The sequence below is a fragment of the Pleurodeles waltl genome, chromosome 4_1 (genome assembly GCF_031143425.1).
Source record: "Pleurodeles waltl isolate 20211129_DDA chromosome 4_1, aPleWal1.hap1.20221129, whole genome shotgun sequence".
Lineage (NCBI taxonomy): Eukaryota > Metazoa > Chordata > Amphibia > Caudata > Salamandridae > Pleurodeles > Pleurodeles waltl.
In genome coordinates, this window is record NC_090442.1 from 138,712,746 (window position 1) to 138,735,007 (window position 22,262).

The 22,262-nt window shown below is 41.7% G+C and overlaps 1 protein-coding gene across 3 annotated transcripts in view; it reads right to left on the reverse strand.

Annotated features, from left to right (window-relative positions):
- Positions 1–17,107: 17,107 nt before the first annotated feature.
- The window catches only part of LOC138287471 (aldo-keto reductase family 1 member C1-like), a 194,990-nt gene continuing 189,835 nt past the window's right edge, over positions 17,108–22,262 (reverse strand). For all 3 annotated transcript variants that reach the window (XM_069227913.1, XM_069227911.1, XM_069227912.1), the window contains exons 9-10: positions 21,415–21,497; positions 17,108–17,702 (exon numbers count right to left, since the gene is read on the reverse strand). In XM_069227913.1, coding sequence (XP_069084014.1) covers positions 17,660–17,702; positions 21,415–21,497 — 126 coding nt within the window. In that variant the 3' untranslated portion in view covers positions 17,108–17,659. The remainder of the gene's footprint in view (positions 17,703–21,414; positions 21,498–22,262) is intronic.

Here is a 22,262-nt window from a genome sequence, read left to right on the forward strand (position 1 = left end):
TACTCATTCCAATTACAGGGCCTTGAAAGAGCTACATAATGTTATTTTTTGTTACTACCTCCCCGAGTTGGTTGTGGGTGAGTTTGTGCACCTGCTGCCTTCTTCGGATATGGTAGCCTTTCTCGTGCTCCTTCTCTGCCATTGATCCCTTACCAGTGGTCACCAAGAGATGCACAGAAAGTACCATTGAAAGTTGATAAGGCAAACATCCAAATGTATCATCACACTCACAGGGATGTGCGATCAAGCCCAGGTTTTCTAGCATCACCAAAATGGCCGGGTGAGCACAGATTGCTCTTAGTCTGACAAATGTACAGATTATGGGAGGTCTGTTATCACCACTCCTCTCCCAGAGATAATATTTAAGATCAAATAAAATCCTCCTCTGTCACTCTGGCACTTTCTGTCCACCATACTCCTCAGGCACTTTCTCTCATGTCTGTCCTCATGCTGCCTACTGCATCCCTACTCGCATAATCCCTGCCTAACCCATCTCCCAGAAATCTATACTACATTATCCCAAAGCATACCTCTCAGGTACATTCCTTCTTGCCCATCCCTTGAGCTCTTGTCTTCATTCCCCATAGTTTCTTCTCCAGTTACTCTCTGCTCCATCCATGATAAAGTCACTGCTGCCTGCCTATCTCCAAGTCCTCTATTCTTCCAATGGTACTCTCTGAATACCTTGGTCTATCCTCCACACCCACTATATTCTTTTTCTGTTGCCTATCCCTCGTGGTGTCTTCTCAATACTTGTCAGGTAATCCTTTCTTCATCCTCACTTAGCTCCCAACTGATCCATTCATGTACAGGTAATATTTGGTAACCCCATATGCCAGGATTATCTCTTCTATTCTTTCCAGATATTTTTGCTTTATGCCCCCTATCCACACTCTATCTCTCACACCCATCTTGCCACGCAATTTGTCATCCCCTCTGGCACCATTGTGTCTATGAGGCTTTTTTTTGTATACCTTCTCAATAAGGCATCCTCCACCACCTAGGTTCCCTTCAACCATAGCATTTAGACATTCTTTACCACTCTTCGATTCCTTCTGTCCCACTCAGGCACTTTTGTTCACCTTCTCTTTAAGGAGCGTTTCTATATTTAGAGTACTGTATTCTTTTCCATTGTTCAGCTCAGGTTCCCTGCTTTCTCTAAGACCTTTTTTTCTGCCACTCTCTGATAATCCCTCTCATATCCCTCCTATAAACCCACCATCTGAAGGAAGGGGCATATTTGTACTTCTTGAGGCAAAACTGCACTAACGCAGTTTTGCATCAAAATGTTTAGCACCGGCTGGCACCATTCCTGAGCGCCAGCTGGGCACCATATTTATGGAATGGCAAAAGCTAGTGCAAAGGGTGAGCTAGCGTAAAAAAATGACTTTAGCCGGGTGGGGTGACAGTATGGGAGAAGGGGGGTTTGCACCAAAAAATTAAGTTAGGCTGGTTAGAGGAAAAAAAAAGTCTCTAACCAGCCTAGTGTCATTTTCTGACGCAAAACAGAAGAGACAGGAGTCATGCCCACCACCCCAATGGACCAGTGTCCCCTGTGCATGGCCATTGCACCCTGTGATGGCACCAAAAAAAAATAATACTTATCTATACTTACCCTACATACCTGGGATGGGGTTGCTCATCCTCCGGTGTCCATCTTGTGTGGGTGGGGGTGTTCCTTGGGGCTTGAGGAAGGCACCTGTGGACCCATTTCCATAGTGTTCAACTATGGAAATGGGTCCACAGGTTCCCTAAAGCCTGGTCTGACACAGGCATTAAATAATGGTGCAAAGCAAGCTGTGCACCATTATTTAGCCCCTACTACCACCCGTGCGTCATTTTAGCATGGTGGGATAAATATGGGGCTATGGGGTTAGCACAATTTTTTTAGATGGGAACACCTACCTTGCATCTAATTGACTCAAGGTAGGTTCACACATTGAAAAAATGGTGCAAACTCCAACATTTTGACGTTAGATGTGTCTAATATCAACATATAAATATGGAGTTAGTTTTGCGCAGAATTTGCGTTAAAAAAATGACGCAAATTCAGAGCAAATGGAGTATAAATACGCCCCTTAGCATCTTCGGTAGCCTGAAGTACCCAGGGTTTAACCGCAAACCGTTCTCTTCAACATTACACTCAGATGCCATACTTTGCTCCTTGATTCTATGTTAGGTGCACACCTTTCCCCACTAAACCCTTCTTTGGTCTCTGAATGCATGCCTGTCTGCTCCAAATCTTGGCAAAAGAGAGCATAAGGTTTCTGTAGGCTCTGCCCCACACCATTCCTTTAAACGGAATTTCCAAAAATATGGATTTAATTTTGAAGTTGTTTTTTTTAATCTCAGTGGAGCATTTGAAGTTGGGGCTCGTGTACCTTATGAGCACTCACTTGAGTCTCTTGGATTCAGTAGTCCAAGCTACAGTGTCGGACTGGGATGGAAAATAGGTCCAGGCATCAAAATAAAAGTGGCCCCTATTAGTGAATTAGAAAGCTAAAAAAGTGGCCCTTGTTTGCAAATTGGGGCAGTTATTAACTTGCATAGATTTGTGATTGCTGCAGGCAATGTTTGTATTAATAGCAGGTAGATTAGCAGTAAAATCCAGCCCAGCAGACCATAAAACAGTCCCACAAACAGCCGAAAATAATGGCTCACACACTGGCCTGTCAGACAGACCTTCGGGCACTGCCTGATTGCCATATAGGGCAGCACAACCCTGCCAAGGTGAGGAGCCTCTGCATTCGTCCCTTAACAACAAGATCTCAATTGTATTAGATAGTACTGAGACCAAAAGTGTGTCAAAAAGAAATGCAGAGATGTATTTTTAATGATGAACTGTGTTATCATCCGCATGAAGGGGAATGAATGCATTCAAAATAACTCTCAGTTAAAAAAAAGGTGAAAGGCTTGCAAAACACTCAGCTGAAGCTTTATTTTAGCATCTGTTTCCTGCTGGCAGATACACAAAGGAGTGGGGAGAATCTGTACTGGCGATGGTGTATTGGCAGCTGCTAGTGAAAACAAAATATTCCACACAATTTAAGAATAATGGAATGGTTGTTGAACCCTCTACACAATCATCTGTTGCATGCTGGCTGCTGCACAAATAATTGTCACATTGGCACATCATCTCTCTGGCGCCAACTGCTTAAGACGGATGTGCACATGTGCAAGAAGCAGATGCTGTCACTCACTCTGAGGACAGCCAAGAGGTGAAGTAGGGTGACCCACTGCCCCATGCTGTAGTAGGAGGAAGCAACATGTTAATTGCACTATAACAGACCAATGAATGAATAGGGCTGAGTGAGAGCACCTATATGTATGTATGTATTTTGTAAGAGTTTTTTTTTTTTTTAAAGTACTTAGCTAACATCAGACCTAAAATGCAGCCTGATGAGCCTACCCACATTCCTTCTCGATATTCTTGCTATCAATTCTGAAATCTGCCTTGATCTAGAATTTTGGCAGCCATCCCCAACTTAGTTTAAATACCATTACTTGGCCAACTGTGTCCCTCCTTTTAAATGTCCGCATGCACGTATATATTTCCAAAGGTAATGTTGTATTAGTGATTGTCATTGTCGGATTGTCTTCCAAAACTGCATCAATAGGTAACAAAACATTTTCACCTGCGTACCCAAATAAGAAACCGGACCTATAATACTAGGTTGGAAATAATGCATTTCCCTGCGCCTCCTAAGAAATAGCAGCATCTGTTTATTGATCCTTTAAATATTCTCAGGTGTTTAAGCCCACATTAATGAAACTAAGAATTCCCAGACCTTGGAACGTTCATCCTTTCAGATGCCTTTGTTAACACGTCCGTCTATGTCAATTTATACACATCAGGACTCGTTTTAGGTCGATGAACCTTTGGACCCAGTGGTGAGTCTCCGTAAGACGAAATTACCAAACATCAAAATATATTTCACAATAACCATTAATAAATCTTCGGCGCATTCAGTTGTTCTTAGACTCAAATAACCACACCTTAAAGGTAGATTTGTGAATTTATTCCCTATTGATTACAATCTAATAATAATAAAAGTATTAATCTCAAAACCAAGAAGCATAAAAGCATAATCACAAAGTGGCAATTATGATGAACTTTCAACAATGCGATGATCAGAATCATAGGATAGATACGAAAATGGAGAATAGACCATAGTGCATGATAAACAATAGAATATCAGTTCAGCGTAGCTACATGTCAGTCACGTCAGTTCCGTCCGTCAAATGAATACCTCATCTAACCTCAAATTAGCATTAGCATGTTGGGCTTCATGCAAAACAATTTAGAACATCAATTTGGAAAACATCTAACTAAGATACCTAATTAAACATACAGCAGTTGGTACCTAGAAAGAAAGGCATATAGATTTTATTAGCATTAATAATTACCCTCCTCGAGTTAGGTCAGCTTACAGGATCAGTCTTCGTCTTCAGGACATCAGATAGTTCACCGTCAATCTATCTAAATTAGAAGCAAGGGACACTCTCCTCATAAGGAGGAAAGTGTAATAGGGCAGTCTATGGGCTAGGATAGTTTGTCTAAGTCTCAAATCACCAAATAGAATGACAGAGTTTCTGGATGCAATCGGTATCATTCCCTACCTAATGCGTCTTGTCTCTTGTGTCATGAGTTTTTATCCCCTTTTCGTAATACATTCCCCCAAAATTCTATTGGTTAGTAACTACACCCCATCATTGGTAACCAATCAAATTATACATTAAGTAATGCATGTGTCATTTCTTGATATTAGTTTGTCTTTCAATTGGTCTTCATAATCAGCATTTTCGTAGGTGGTACGTCCGGGGTTACTTCACCATCTTGGCACACGTCTCAGGTCAGAAGTTCTCTTCCCCTCGTCTCATTGTCCTTGAGAGTGTCCATTAATGTTTCGAAGCACATAACTTTATACTAAAAGCTGCTAGCATGCGGATGAGAAGATTCCTTCATGTTTCGAACTAATACAAAAAAGAACAATAGCTGGGTCATGGTCATTTGCAAGTCCGCACACAGAAGAAGCAGAAAAATACGCTTTAAATGAGAGTTACACAGCTAGTTCGCGACTCATGCTAACTTAAGACATACAAGTTCTAATGCATACATTTATGATCGTAATAATGTGTATATTTGAAAGATTATTAATTATTCAACATTAGTGTTCATAAATGAGTAAATCTTTACGTTTATTAATACATTTTAATTATTATTTATTAATGTTGCTTTGTTAATGTAAACATTTCACGTCTATAATATACGATATTTAAACTACGCTCTCTCAGTCCCTCCTCTGATGACGAACGTCATCACACAATTCTTGATCTTCAATTTTTCACCTTGCGCCTAATGCGCATTTCGACATCTTGCCCTTTGTGTGAACTTTCCCATATTTCATTGAACATTTTCTCTCTTTCACTTTCTTCATTCCGTCTGGCTCTTTTTGACAAGTTTCTTTTAATTTTGTCATTAATTTTGCATGCTCCCCATAATCCTAATAGACAGATCAAAACAATTAGTAGGCCCAGCATGATTTTAGCAAGCACCCCATTCCAAATGTTGGTAAACTAGTTTCCTACCCGGGCAATTCCTTTTCCAAATTTTTCCCAGACTCCAGGTTCTTTCAGATCCTTCAAATCTGTACTATCTCTAGTCAGGTTAGTAAGCATGTTCCTAATTTTCTTACTGTTATCGGGTATATATGAGCAGCAGTGACGTTCATTAAGCATTTTGCACACACCCCCATTCTTTGCTAAAAGAATGTCTAAAGCAAGCCGATTTTGAAGAGTCAGAGCTCTTTCTGCAGCAAGTTCAGTATCCATTAATAATATTGCTCCTGTAAAATTTGTCAGCATGTTATCCACAATAGTAGACAACTTTTGAATTTTCATAGAATTTAAGATAACCCCCACTGAAGGGATTATTGCTCCAAATATGTCACCAATGACAGCAGCCACTGATTCTCGTTTTTGTCTAGAATGTTGTATTTCAGAAGATTTAGGTATTTGTTTTAAGTCATCAATCTGGTATATCTTTGGGAAGACTATTCCCAAATAACATGTCCCATACCATCCCCTTGGGAGACGATAATATGCATTTAACCCACAGATGTAATAGATTCCAGGAATCGCTAGGTCTTGTCCATTTAACATGAAGGTCCATTTACTCTGAAACAAGAACACATGCCTACATTCACTCGTACCCACAAACAAATTGTCTTGATCGGATTTTGGTCTGTATATACATAGCCTACCTACGTGTAATGCATCTATAGCTAACTTGCCTTGTGTTTTAATCGCTGTGTAAGCATAATCATTTGCATAAGTACGTTTTTCTAAGCCTTTTTCTAACTTCTCTTTTAATGCTTTCCGTCTATCATCTGTGTGATCTAAAAAGCTTTTCTCCACAGGAGACAGGAAGCATGTTAAATTGTTGCGGTGTGCATAAGCAGTTCCAAATGTTAGTGTTGGCTCAAAGAATCCTCTAACTAATTTTATATCATGTTCTTTAGCTAGCTTATTTAAGAATTCAATTACAGGCACAAAAGAAAACACAACATCCAGATTTGAATAAAAGTATTGTACATGCTCTTGATTATAAAATCTTGTTAGTAGCAAACTGCAGCTAATCCCATAAGTAAGAGGGAGGCTATGATAGGTAACCCCCTCCTGCACAGATGAAGGAATTTTAGTACACACATAACAATCTTTCGTATCCATAGTTTCCACATACTCATTTAATAAGCGATAGAAGACATTAGTAGAAAGTTCCCCTTTTGTATTAGTTCCCTCATGTAGATGTCTAGCATCCTGCTCAAATTTCTCCCACGGTGATAATTTATTAGTTGCAGTGGTAGTCTCAGGTTTTGAAGTTGCATTAATAGTTTCACTCTCTCTCCACGGCATTCCTACAATCACTCCCACGATCATTATTGCACATACAACACCTATCATAAGTCCTAACCAACCACACACTTTACTTCCTTTGTTGCTATAAGCCATGTTTGTATAGAATCAGAATAGCAGATCAACAATCAACTTAAGATGGCAAACTCTTTTCTGCGTATTTACAGCGTCTTCTCTCACTCCAGGACCCTTTTTGTCAGTTCAGGTTAGCAGCTTGTCATAATCAGGTTTCTTGATGTCAAATCCAGGTTTAATTGTCTCTTTCCGGTGGGTTTATAAAGTCTCTTTCCTTTTAATATATTTTTCCGAGGTTTCCTGTTGTGGTCTTTCTTCAGGTACCGTAGTATTGGCCAGGTACTTCTCGATCAAAACAGAATGCTAAGAATTCTTGTTGCCATTCAGAGGTTGTAGCATATGCCCATTCAGGACCTGTGTACCTTCGATTTGCTATTCTCTTTCTTTTTAATCTTCGTTCGCCTTGCTGTTCCCCTTCACTCAGATCATCTGCTTGTGAGGTATCACACTCTTCTATTATTGTCTCGTTTGTTAATTTTCTTATTCTAAAAGGCGACTTTTCTGGCCATGTATCACCTCTATATGTCTTGTTTCGGTGATTTCCTTCAGGACGCTGGACAGCACCCTCCTCTTGTGATATGGTGTTTTCTCTTGATAGGCTTGGAATTTGATCAGAAGAGTCTGACTCGTTCTGGTTTGAATTTACCACTTCTCTGTCTCTCTCTCCTTCTTGTTCAATACTGTATTCAAGTTCTGAATTATATTCGTCTGCTTCTGGGAGAACCTCTCCTTGTCTTTGTTCTCCTGCTGCCTCCACTGAGATTGGCACTCCGTCACCTCTCTCGAACTCTCTGATAGTGTGAGGGACGCGGCTGTTCTCAGCGGGCTCTCCTGTAGTCTCAGATCTTTCTTGACTGATCTCTGACTCTGAGACTTCTCCTCTCGAAGTTGATGTACCGGAATTTTCAAGTTCCTCTTCAACAGGACACGTTACCTTCTTTGTGTGGCTGGCATGTATCCAGTTGGGAACCCCGGCACACTTCACAGCAGTAGTGGTCGTCAATATCACTTGATATGGCCCTTTCCAACGTGGCTCAAGACACGATTTTCTTACGTGCTTCTTGACAACCACCCAATCTCCAGCTTGCAGAGAGTGTCCTGGTTCGCCGATTGGTGGTAACGTGTTAGCTTCCACCTGGTGAGAGAAAGAGCGTATCACGTCAGCTAAACTTTTGCAGTAATCCAACACCATATCATCTGTAATATTCACTAGTGCATTTGCAGGTACCGCTGGTAACCTCATTGCTCTACCCATGAGGATTTCATGGGGGGACAATCCTGTTTTCTTATCTGGTGTGTTTCTCATGGACATCAATACTAGCGGTAATGCATCTGGCCACTTCATGTTTGTTGCTGCACACATTTTCGCTATTCTTGATTTTAAGGTACCATTCATCTGTTCAACTAGTCCTGATGCTTCAGGGCGATAGCTACAGTGTAACTTCTGCTCGATGTTGAGTGCTGCACACAGAAGCTTGATCACCTCATTGTCGAAGTGTCTTCCCCTATCTGATTCTATAGACACCGGGAACCCGAATCGTGGTATTAATTCCCTCAGTAATAGTTTTGCAACTGTGAGACTGTCATTTCTACGTGTAGGGTATGCCTCAATCCAATGACTGAAAACACACACAATCACCAACACGTACTTCAATCCTCCACAAACAGGCATTTCAATGAAATCCATTTGTATTCTATTAAATGGACCTCCAGCTCTTCCAATGTGGCTCAGATTTACCACTGTTCCTTTTCCAGCATTCATCTGTTGACAGATGATGCATCTGTGACAAGTAATTTCTGCGGCATGTCTGAATTTTGGATTAAACCAATCAACTTTAAAAGATCTGATCATGGCGTCTCTTCCTAAATGTGCTTGCCCATGATATAATCGGGCAAATTGTGACAGAAGACTATTAGGTAAAACCAACTTTCCATCATCTGAGACCCATATATCATCTGCTCTTTGTGTACATTGCATTTTCTGCCAGGAACGTTTTTCTTCTTTGTTAGCACGGCTTTGTAGTGTCTTTAACTCATCTAAGGTATCAACCACTTGTAATGCTAGATTCAAAGTTGTGTCATTTTCAGGCTGAGGTAGAAATTCCCACTGCTCTTTGAATGATATACAATTTAATGCACAAAATCTTGATACCTGATCTGCATAATCATTCCCCATTGACACAAAGTCTTGTGATCTGGTGTGAGCACTGCAATTTACCACGGCGATTTCAAGAGGTAACTGAACTGCATGTAACAAATCTCTTATTTGTTCTCCATTTTTCACAGGTGATCCGGAGGAGGTCATAAAACCCCTTTGTGACCAGATCTGACCAAAATCATGTACAATTCCAAATCCGTATCTGCTGTCAGTATAGATCGTAACTTTCAAATTCACAGCAGCATGGCAGGCCTTTGTAAGAGCTATTAACTCTGCCACTTGTGCTGAAAATACCTTTTCAAGCCAAGAGGCCTCAACTATGCCAGACATTGTACATACTGCATAGCCAGCTCTCAATGTCCCTGCTGAATCTCTTAAACAGGACCCATCCACGAACATAATGCAATCGTTTTCCTGTAATTGGGTGTCCTGTATGTCTGGGTGAGGTTTGGTACAGAGGTCAGTCACCTCAAGACAATCATGCTCAAATTCTTCCCCCTCTTTGATTTCTGTATTTTCATTGGGAAGTAGAGTTGCCGGGTTCAGTACTGTGCATCTTTTCAGTGTAACATTTGGTGATCCCAAAATAATCGTCTCATATTTGGTAAGTCGTGCATTTGTCATGTGTTGTGTTTTTGTTCTTGTCAACAAAATTTCAACAGAATGTGGAACCAAAACTGTCAAAGGGTATCCCATGACTATGCCCTCACATTGGGAAAGGCTTTGACCAACTGCTGCAACTGCTCGCAAACAACCCGGTAGGGCTGCTGCGACAGGGTCCAAAGTAGCTGAAAAATATGCTACAGGGCGATTTGCATCTCCGTGGACCTGTGTTAAAACAGACAAAGAACAATCATCACGTTCATGACAAAACAACAGAAAAGGTTTCTCATAATCAGGCATTCCTAATGCTGGGGCCCTGCACATGCATTCCTTCAGCTCTAAGAATGACTCAAGTTCTTCTTTTGTCAAAGTGATTGTATATGGTTCATCTTTGACATCTTTCCCTGTCAATTTTATTAGGGGCTTTGCAATGATTGAGAAATTGGGTATCCATTGGCGGCAATAACCCACCATTCCCAAAAACATCCTGACATCTCTTTTTGTTGTTGGGGGATTCATTTGTATGACAGCTGTTATTCTCTCTTTTGATATCCTTCGGGATCCTTTCTCAATTAGATGTCCCAAATATTTTACTTCTTTCTGACAGTATTGCAGTTTCTTAGGTGACACCTTATGCCCATTCTTTCCCAAATGGTTCAACAATGCAATGGTATCATATTTGCAACTGTCTCTGGTTTTGGATGCAATCAACAAATCATCAATGTACTGCACAAGAGTTGAATTAAAAGGCAGTACAAGAGGTTCCAAATCCTTCTTTAATATCTGATTAAAGATGGATGGCGACTCAGAAAATCCGTGAGGGATTCTGCACCAATTGTACACCATATCCAGGAATTTGAAACTGAACAAAAATTGGCTATCCTCATGCAGCGGTATTGAGAAAAATGCCTGTGATAGGTCTACTACGGTAAACCATTCAGCATCGCAAGGAACTTGGAACATTATTACCGCTGGATTAGGTACCACAGGGCAACATTTTATCACAATTTTGTTTATTTTTCTCAAATCTTGCACAATTCGGACTTTCCCACAGGGCTTTTTCAAACCCATAATAGGTGAGTTACACGGACTGCTCAAAACTTCTTTCAAAACTCCTTGCCTGAGAAAATCTGCAATTATCTGTGTCACTTCAATGAGCACGTCTTGAGTCATGTGATATTGTGGTACTTGTGGGAATACTGCATTTGGTCTTATCTGCACCTTGACTGGTTTAACTCCTTTAATTAATCCAACTTCCTTTCCTGTCAAGTCCCACACTCTCTCTGTTACGGACCCTTGTAGGTCAGCAGGTAAGTCGATTAGAGTGAACACTGGGAATAAAGTAATTAGAGGGTAATCTTCGCTCGTCTCCCCTCCTTCTATGAGCTGGCCCTCATCCCCTTCATCATCACTGTTTGTCTGAACTTCTATTCCATCGTTGGAACAGGTAATTGAACATTTAGTTTTACATAATAAGTCCCTTCCCAGTAGGGATACTGGACTTGAGTCACATACGACAAACCTATGCAGGCCTTGGAAGTTTCCAATTTCAACCTGTACTGGGTCAGTAATTGGATTTGTCAAGTACTGATTAGCCACACCAACCACTCGTATGGTGCGTCCCGATAAGGGTAACCTTGGTACTTCCACGCTACGGACTGTAGAGCGTGTAGCTCCAGTGTCAACCAAAAATGAAACTTTATAGCCCATTACTTTTCCCTCTACATATGGGCCTCTCTGATCTACTTCTAATGAGGCTGCAAGCCTGCACTCTTCGCTATCTGAACTGTCATCTGAGCATTCGTCATTCATCTCTTTTTCACCTCGTAATGGGAATTGTTGTACAGTATTGTTTTGACTCGTCACCTGACCTGTGACCTGCTGAGGAAGCATCACCTGTTGCTAACCCATCGGGGCTAGGGGTAACTGCATTTGCTGTCTAGGCACCATAGGAATCTGCTGTTGCATTGGTTGTACTGGCACATTTTGGAAACGTGGCATTTGCATTTGCTGCATGGGTTGCACACCTGACATTTGCACCAAATTATTCTGATAGTTCTGATTCTGTTGTCTCATCCTTGGACCTCGTGGATTCTGCTGTGCACCGACACTCATACTCTGCTGAACTGTACCATCATGCACCATATTTGGACAATCCCGCTTCCAATGTCCCATGCCCCCGCACGCATGGCATGGTGACATCCTCTTCACCACTTGCCCATTGTTTTGAACGACAACATTATTCATGTCCAAACTACGATTCACAAAACCTCGACCTCTACCTTTCGGCTGTACCTGAAACCCACCGTTCATTTGCGGTTGCTGGTGCATCATCTGCTGAACACCATTTCCCTGAATTCCAGCTTGTGCAGCTCTTATCTGCATCACCATCACCTTTTCTTTCAGCTTTTTCTGTTTTAACTCAATTTCGTCACTACAGTATTTCGCATACTGCAACACCTCATCAATCGGTTTAGCTTGCCAACAAATCAAATGGTTCTTAATCATCTGACCAACCTCTGGTCTCAGCCCTTCAACAAATCTGAACACAAGATGATTCATGTCCTTCGGCTCGATCGTTTCAGTACCACTGTAATGTTTAAATGCTTTTAACAATCTCTCATATTAGGCATGTATTGACTCCTTAACCTCTTGCAAAGTCCGGTCGATTTTCTGCCAATCGGTCACCTTCGGTGACACCTTTTGTTTAAAAAACTCAATGACTTTATGATAATATTTCATCACCTCTTCAGAAGGTGCTCCCGTCGCCTTATCCCTTGCCGGTTCCTTTGTGGGCCAATCTACCCCTCTTTTGCACTCAAGCCACAAATCCGGTGGAACAATAATCTCAAACAAGGTATTTAAGTCCTCCCAAAGACATTTTGCAAGCTTCACAAATCTGTCTGTCTGCTGATACCACTCGATCGGTTTTTCTCTCAACCTCGGGTAATCATTTGTAAAGGACAAAATATCTCCCCTGGACCATGGCACATGGACTAAAACACCACCAGCTGTTTCTCTCATGGGCAGGATTTTTACTGAATCCAGATTAGGTGTAGTCGCTATTTCAATAGACCCTGGGCTATCCCTCTTCCCTTTGTCCTTTTTCTTTGCCCATCGGTTTTCCCATTTTTCTAATGCTCCCCAGATTTGCGCACTCTGCAGCAATTCTTTCAGGTGTGTCTTCATGCCTGCGGATCTCATGTGTTCAAAATCTTTTGTGTCGAAGTCTAATCTGTAGCTTCGTTTCAAATGTTTCGTGTTCCCAATGTCGATATTGTATTTGTCTGCCAAATTCGTTAATCTCTGGTGTATTTTCCCTACTTCTTTGGTAATCTTAGGGCATAAGTATCTCAGTTCTGCCTCAGTGTAGGATTCTAACCTGTTCACCCCCATTGTTCCTTCCACCAACTAAGAAGCTTCTGCTCCTAGTCGTACTAGATTCAGGTATACATCTTGTTTTTCTTTTTCAGGATTGGCTTCGGATACTGTAGTCGCTGTAGTCTTTTGTGATGTGCAAGTTTTCTCTAACCACTCATTTAACTGTTGTACTGTAAAACCCTGCAGTGAAATGTTCCCTGCATGTATCATTGGAGTATATGAAGTATTTGTACTCATGGTTTGGGGAGTCAGGACTCCCAACCCTGCTTGTCGCATTGCCTCAAGAGGTGCCCCTATTGGACTAAGGTCCATTAAGGGTCTTGATTGTTCGGAAACCTGTCCTCCTTGGACCATTATCTGTGGAGTTCTACTAGGCCCTCCTCTTATCATTTCATTAGTCATAACTCCCTGTTCACATGTCCTTGTTCTGCCTTGGGCATATAACGGTACTGGGGGACCAACAGTGATAGGTAGTGATATTGCGGCAGGTGTCTGACCTGATCCCAGGCTTCTAGGAGCTGCAACACCATAGGTCTGCTCTAATAATCCTGGTGCAGGTTCTTTCAAAGGACCCGCTACTGGGTTATACCCTGGTATCAGTTGTGGTGGTTGTGACACTAACTGTGGGGTTGACTCAATCTGAACCAATCTTGGTTTTGCATATATCGGGTCTGGCGGCACCACCAAGTTCGTAGTAGTCTCGAGCACTGGAACATCGGGATAAATTCTTTTTATCTGTGGTGGAGGTTGCAACTGTATCGGTACGTCTGGTGCAGTAGGTACACTGTCACCATTCTGTATCAAAGCTGTATCGCTAGTCTGTACCGTATCAGTAACTCCCTTCTCCCGCGTCTGGTTCCCAGGATCCAAGCTAGTGCTCGGAACATCGTCACTCACCGCATAAGGTGGTGGTCGATCATGCAGCAATCTATCCATAAACTCCTCATCCTCTGAATCATCCTCTTCTTCCCAGGACCTTTTTTGTTCTTTATCTTTGCCTGAGTCTTTGTTAGTTTTGCAAGAAGCTTTCTTTCCCTGTGTCTCTTCTCCCTGTGTTATCGCTGGAAACAGCTTTAACCCATCTACTATTCCCCGTCTCCACATCTTATTCTCGTTGTCCCATCTTGCTTCTGCATAGGATTTTTCTGCCCTCGTCAATCTCCTGTGAAACCTTTCCTGCCTATGTTTAAGAGCCATCAGATCCCAGATCGCTAGAGCCTCATATTGTGCCGGTCTCGGGGTGGTTTCTGTGTACTTAAAATCCACCTCAAGTTTTCTAATACCTTTTGATTGAATGTCCCATGTTCCGGAAACGCTAGACACCCTTCTTTTTCTGTCAACTTGCGCCATTGTTTTATCCATAAACAAGGTGCAACACCCTTTTCCTCCATAACTGTATAAGCTGGAGTACCCTCAGGCGGTGTAGGTTCCCTGTCAGTTGCGACAATGTACACATCTCCCCTCAAAGCGCTTTTGAATGCCTTAACAAAATTCATTTTATTTTATATTTAATCAAGAAACGGCTTAGTTCCCAAGACACTCTTCACCTGCCCTTTGCTCACCCTATTGTCTCTCACGAACGGCAGCCAATCCGTGCGCGACCCCTCTTAACATCTGACCTATCCCAGCGCGGCACCACTGACGTCACACCCATACACACTCTGCAGCTGACAAAGTCTTGCGGCTTGTCCACACCTCGCTAACTCCTTACAACTCATACAAACTAATGCGATCTATTGCAAACAATTTAAAATGACAACACAAATCTACCAATTTACTACAGGAAGGGTAACACATTCGCTTCAGAACTTTACAGAGATTTCACTTGAAGCCTCGGCCGCTACTCTCTCCTTCTCAGATCCCACATGCGCAAGCAGAATTCGACCCGCAAATCCTACTCTCGACTTGTCAATGACTCCCTCTAGTGCACTTTAGAGCTTGTCAAATCTCCATCGAAGGTTTCTTACATACGTTGTGACTCAAACTTGACTTGTCAACCACGCCCGATTGACCTATTAAACCACACAGATTACAACATAAACCATAATTCTCATCCTACTCCGGAGTCTTAGACCTCAACAGGTCCGTACCTTAACCAACCACGTGGATAATTTTGAACAATAAGCGCTGCATTCACATGAAGTACGCCGACTTCCCTACTCTCATACTGTGGAGTACGCCCACTCCTGCTAAACGACACTTATCTTGGCCTAAATACACACAATCTCACAATCTCCTGCAAGATGCATAAGCTTTGAGCAAGCGCAAAGACCCTAACCACACATACTGTGGCGCCGAGAACATTCCCAACTCATCTTAGGCAGGCTCCGAGATCCCAGGAGAGCCCATGGTGAACCTAGCCACTCATCGTTTTGCCAAATTTCATTATCACAGAAAACAAAATTAACAATGAAAACTCCGTCCTAGGGCCCCCAAGGGCCAAACCGAACTCTGCTACCAGAACTGTTAACGCGTCCGTCTATGTCAATTTATACACATCAGGACACGTTTTAGGTCGATGAACCTTTGGACCCAGTGGTGAGTCTCCGTAAAACGAGATTACCAAACATCAAAATATATTTCACAATAACCATTAATAAATCTTCGGCGCATTCAGTTGTTCTTAGACTCAAATAACCACACCTTAAAGGTAGATTTGTGAATTTATTCCCTATTGATTACAATCTAATAATAATAAACATATTAATCTCAAAACCAAGAAGCATAAAAGCATAATCACAAAGTGGCAATTATGATGAACTTTCAACAATGCGATGATCAGAATCATAGGATAGATACGAAAATGGAGAATAGACCATAGTGCATGATAAACAATAGAATATCAGTTCAGCATAGCTACATGTCAGTCACGTCAGTAACGTCCGTCAAATGAATACCTCATCTAACCTCAAATTAGCATTAGCATGTTGGGCTTCATGCAAAACAATTTAGAACATCAATTTGGAAAACATCTAACTAAGATACCTAATTAAACATACAGCAGTTGGTACCTAGAAAGAAAGGCATATAGATTTTGTTAGCATTAATAATTACCCTCCTCGAGTTAGGTCAGCTTACAGGATCAGTCTTCGTCTTCAGGACATCAGATAGTTCACCGTCAATCTATCTAAATTAGAAGCAAGGGACACTCTCCTCATAAGGAGGAAAGTGTAATAGGGCAGTCTATGGGCTAGGATAGTTTGTCTAAGTCTCAAATCACCAAATAGAGTGACAGAGTTTCTGGATGCAATCGGTATCATTCCCTACCTAATGCGTCTTGTCTCTTGTGTCATGAGTTTTTATCCCCTTTTCGTAATACATTCCCCCAAAATTCTATTGGTTAGTGACTACACCCCATCATTGGTAACCAATCAAATTATACATTAAGTAATGCATGTGTCATTTCTTGATATTAGTTTGTCTTTCAATTGGTCTTCATAATCAGCATTTTCGTAGGTGGTACGTCCGGGGTTACTTCCCCGTCTTGGCACACGTCTCAGGTCAGAAGTTCTCTTCCCCTCGTCTCATTGTCCTTGAGAGTGTCCATTAATGTTTCGAAGCACATAACTTTATACTAAAAGCTGCTAGCATGCGGATGAGAAGATTCCTTCATGTTTCGAACTAATACAAAAAAGAACAATAGCTAGGTCATGGTCATTTGCAAGTCCGCACACAGAAGAAGCAGAAAAATACGCTTTAAATGAGAGTTACACAGCTAGTTCGCGACTCATGCTAACTTAAGACATACAAGTTCTAATGCATACATTTATGATCGTAATAATGTGTATATTTGAAAGATTATTAATTATTCAACATTAGTGTTCATAAATGAGTAAATCTTTACGTTTATTAATACATTTTAATTATTATTTATTAATGTTGCTTTGTTAATGTAAACATTTCACGTCTATAATATACGATATTTAAACTACGCTCTCTCACCTTCATTGCAATTTACAGACCTTGCAACAATTCTGTCTGTGTCCCTGGTACCAATCACCTTGTATGCATTTAGAGGAGGCCAGATCTGCTTGTGCCTGTTGTATGTATGAGGGAGGTGACGAAGATGCTGTTTCTGCTTCAGAACTGCAAGAGAGGTGAGATGTTGTACTTTGTGATGTTGAATTTTTACATATTTCCACACAGAGCTTCTTTTCCACATTTACCACATGGTAGAAAACAATTAAAACACGGATCCTAGTTTATGGAAATTTGTTTATTTAGTTTGGCAATAAATTGCAAAACATTTGAGTACAATCTCATCATTTGTTCCTTGGTTTACCAGATTATCTATGCAGATCTTTAACTTTAGTGTTTATTTTAGGCAAGGTGTAAGTTTACTAAAAACTGAATTGACCAAGGGAAGCTCATCCCTCTTGTGCAGCACACGTCATTCATGAAAAAGGCAATGTTTCTCCTTTTTCTCTTATTTATTCTCCCACTGCCACTCATGTTTTATGTAGTTGTGGTCACTAGTAGAGTTAATCGCCGAGGTCAAGACACCTTTCGCATCACTGCATGGTTTTGCTAATATTCATCGTGGAACGGATATTCAGGGTGATCAACGCACCTAGAAAATACAAAACAAGTATTTACATTCTTTCAGTGGTCATTCTGGGCAAAAAAAGTGTTAACTGAATATAAGTAAGGAATAGGTTAGACGAGGAACAGTCGATCCATATGGGAACTGGGTGTAATTGAAGTACTGCATTTTTGACCAGCTCTAAACCTAAGCCACCCACCAACAGATATAAATCCCCGAGCTTGGGAACAACATTGACATTTACAATAAGACCATTTTTGAGAAATGGCTCTACTTCAGACTAACTCTGTCTCCAAACCACCGATCCCCACAGACCCAGGTGTCTGTGGTAAAATGTGCCTTTTGGTAAATGAGGTCATGTAGCTTATTGCATATGCAATGGGGCTGCTCTGCAGACGCCCATCACACCGGTCAGTAGTGTTTTAAAATAGCAGCCATTGAAGTTATTTCGATTTACAAAATGGCTGCCATTTCTGCTTACATCTGAAGATGGACTTCTGGGTGACTCAGCCATGTACGTCACAACGCTTGGGACTGCAAGCAGTTTCCAGATGAAAAGGAACGAGGCAGTGGCCTAATCATCTGTAAATTGTTCAATACAGCATACAATCTCTGCAGGAAGTTACTGAGAATTTACGTCAGGAAGCCTATGCTTTTCATTTTCTTCCGAGTCACTCCTACATTCTCTGTGACATAAACAAGGGTTTTTGTTACAGTAATCAGTTATTACTCATCTAGCCTCATGACAGTGGACCTGGAGCTGCTTGTGACCTTTTCTGAGGACCCATCCTCCTCCTGGAAATCTGTAACAGTAGTCCCTGTGATAAAGAATCCGGACACAAAGCCCGCCATTTTGGTGAATTTTAGGCCTGTTTCTCCCTTGCATGTACTAAACTAAAATCTTTCAAAAGTAGTAAATAGGCTGCCGTCAAGCGTTCCTGAAGCAAACTCTCTCCTGGATGACGCGCAGTGGGGTTTCTGGTAACAGTACAGACACTGCTCCTCTAGCAGTCTCGGACAGCTTTGTCCCACCCTAGACAACGGAGGTTGTGCTCCTTCAATGCTATTAGATCTATCAGCGGCATTTAACACCGTGTCACACTCCATTCTATTGGACAGTTAGGGTATTTGTGACTCGGCACCAAGGTGGATACACTCTTTCCTCCCAACTCGGTCTCAGAAAGTCAGCCGCGGCCCTTACAAATCCAACCCTTCCCAGCTTAAAGAGGGGGAGTTCTTCGGGGCTTTTCCCTTAGCCCTACCGTATTGAGTTTGCACTTAACACCTTTGGCTCAAATTGTAAAATCCTTAAAACGACTGGGCCATCTTTCTGTTCAGAGTCACCTACATGACGTACACTGGTTCTCCATCCATAAGAGGGTTCTTTTTAATAACCTTCTATTCACTGGGCCAATACCTGAACAGGTCCTAAATACTGCCAAAGGCCAGCACAGAAGTACAATGCATAGAGAGCTTTACAGTCAATGCGAAATATGTTCCTCACTGTACCCGGTCTTAGCATGAGTGGGTGGGAGTCCTTTCTTTTTACTGCTGCCAAACACTAGAATCTTCTCCCAGTTGACCTGCATACGGCACTTACCATTATAATGTTCCGAAAAAAATAAAAACCTGAATTTTTCATTTTAATCAGTATTCCACTGTTAAGCTTGCAATGTCTCTAGCATTGGGACGCCCCTTGGAACTGTTTTTTATTCATTCATTCATCCATGGCAAACAAATAAGTGCTTTAAAATTCTCTAACTGGTTACGTACATCCAGACAGAACGCTGCTCAAACAGTGCATTGGTCAGCTGTGAGTTTTGTCTCCTGACTGGCTCATGAGATGAATTGGAGATCTTGGCAACCATGGTGCTCGTACAGAAATGGGTGCACGCATTTTTGCGCTAGCAGTAACTCAGAGCTGAGTGCACATTACTATTGCCTGGATTTCACCTTTAATGTTAGCAAAAGCATGTTACTGGTGAAAAAAGTTAACACAAAGGGCCTCATTACAAGGCTGGCGGTCAGGACCACTGCTGCTGTGTCAGTCCGACCGCCACATAAAGCAGGGTTCTGCCAGCACCGCCAGGATCCATGGAGGTGGCGGAGTTCGTAATCCACCAGGGTAGCGCTACATGCAGCGCTGCGGATTACGACCTTGTTCTCCGCCAGCCTTTTCATGGAAGGTTCACTGCCATGAAAAGACTGGTGGAGAACAGGTGCAAGGGGCCAGAGGGGGTCCCTGCACTGCCCATGCACTTGGCATGGGGAGTGCATGGGTCCCCCTGCCCAGCACCCTCGCCATGTTTACTGTCTGTCTTTGCAGACAGTGAACATTGCAAGGGTTCTGGTGCACCCTGCTAGCTACAGCACTGCCACTGGCTCGAGTAAGAGCAGGGGGATTGCTGTAACCTGTTTACTGCTAGGCTGGGAAACTCCTAATAGGTCACCCCTAAGGCCGAAGCCACCCTGTCGGGAGTTTGGCAGACAGGCTTTCCTGTCTGCCCACTCAAAATAAGGCCCAAAGTGTTGGACTTTTGGTAGCAATACGAGTATAAATATGGGTTGAGGATGTAATTCTGTCCTTTTGTTGTTCAAAACGTTGGATCTGGAGCAACAACTCAGTCGAAACACAGTGAAATCATTAATTGTGCTTGATTTGATTTTTTAGCAGGGTTTGAATAACTCCTAAAGAAGGAGTTAGCTGAACCTACATGGATGGCTTGACCCACTGACCTCAATAAACTCAATTTCTTGAGGAACGTGGAAGAACCGATTTCCCAACATACACTGGCCAGCTACTCACTGGCAGTTGTTTCCACTAACGTTGCTCATACGAAATGTAGTCAATTGGTGAATGAGGATGGATTGAGTAGTAAGAACTACAGATTAGGCTCTGATCTTGGTGGGCCTTACGTGGATGCTAGTCACCAGGGGCATAGCTTCAGAGGGGGTGTTTGGAGTGTCATACCCCCCTAATAAATGTATTTTCTTATAATTAGTTGGGTACAGGTGCTTTCAGTTGGGTATTGTACGGTGTCTGTCGGATTTCACCAGGAATTTTTTCAAACACAGACAAAAACACACACAGTCTTCCTCTCTCTGTTTGGAAATACTTACAAAATGTTGGTTACATCACAAAATAATGAGCTTTCTCTCACTTAGTACCCTTACCAATCCACATTCCTCACCTTTTCCGCTGTCCCTAATGTCCTCCTTGTGCCCCCTGCTTGTCGTATAATTAATTTTAACATTATGTGCCAGCGTGATTGTTGGGAAATCTGAAGCTCACACCCCACCAATCTTACTGGCCAAGCTACACCAGTGCTAGTCACATTTCCTACCAGTGGACATGCTGCAGAGCAAAAGAGGATCCAGATGGATCCCTCTTCTCGGGTACTTGACAGTAGTTCCTTTTGCTGGACCTCTGGTGCACTTACCACCTTCTTTATTTTGAGCACATGAGACATAATTAGTGGCATATTGATTTGCTGTGCTTTCTTTGTTGTACTCTACTGCAAGAGTAATCAGCAAAGTACAAGCCCAAATTGGACAAGATCAATAACAAGAGGTATTTCATGAGATGAATCTCACATGTTCGGAAGGCTAACCACTGATATTCATGGTACATTCCTTATTTTCATGTAGTCTTTCCTAATTTGTTAAATACAGTCCACTTATCAAAACATCGAGCCATTTGATTGATTCATTAACTATTTGCCCCCAAATAATGACTTACATTTTCATACAAACATAGCGCATGTTTCTGTTGAGTCGATCAATGATTTTCATATCTTCAGGTACTAAATGGAAGTCAAAGATCTGTTGTGGAAAAAAATAGTTAATTCTAAGTGACATAATGCAGAAGAGAACTAGTATAAGGTACAGCACATGTGCAAGATCAATCCTTCAGTGAATGAGTGAAAACCATAGATGAAAACATTCCACTAGGGGAGCCACTGCTTCATGAACTAATAGATGTACTATCACAAGGCCCCAAAAGCCAATTTCAGTGTTGCAGGCTCCAACTCTCCTATGTTGAAAACTTGAAAACATATCCAAATATTAATATTGCTATCTTGGGACTGGTACCAGCTAGACAAATAATTGATCTACTATTTTTATAATTATTAAAAATCATATCAATGATGTAGTTGTGTTTTAATACATATTAAGTGAATGTCACTTTGGCAAGGTTACGCTCTACTTACCTTAGCCTTTGGGAGTCTATTTAGCAATAGTTTCTGACAGCCGGTCAGCCTGTACTCAACCATTAATGATACAAGAAATTCCTTCCAGGAAGCACACAATAGGTCAATTTAATTGACAGGGCTACCTGAATGGACAGAGATGGCCCGTCTGAGAGCAGCAGAATTTGTTGTGGGTCCAGGGCCTGCTTCAAACTGGATTTCAGTGTTAGCTGTGGGAGAGCACTGGTGAGTATATGTGAAATTGCGCGTTAGTTCAAGTCTATCACGACCATTTACTTACATTCAGTGATATATTTTTCTTGGTCCTTTTTTCCATAATTCTTCAAAAATGCATATCTCCAGTTTCCATTATTAGATTTCTACATTTTGGGTCATA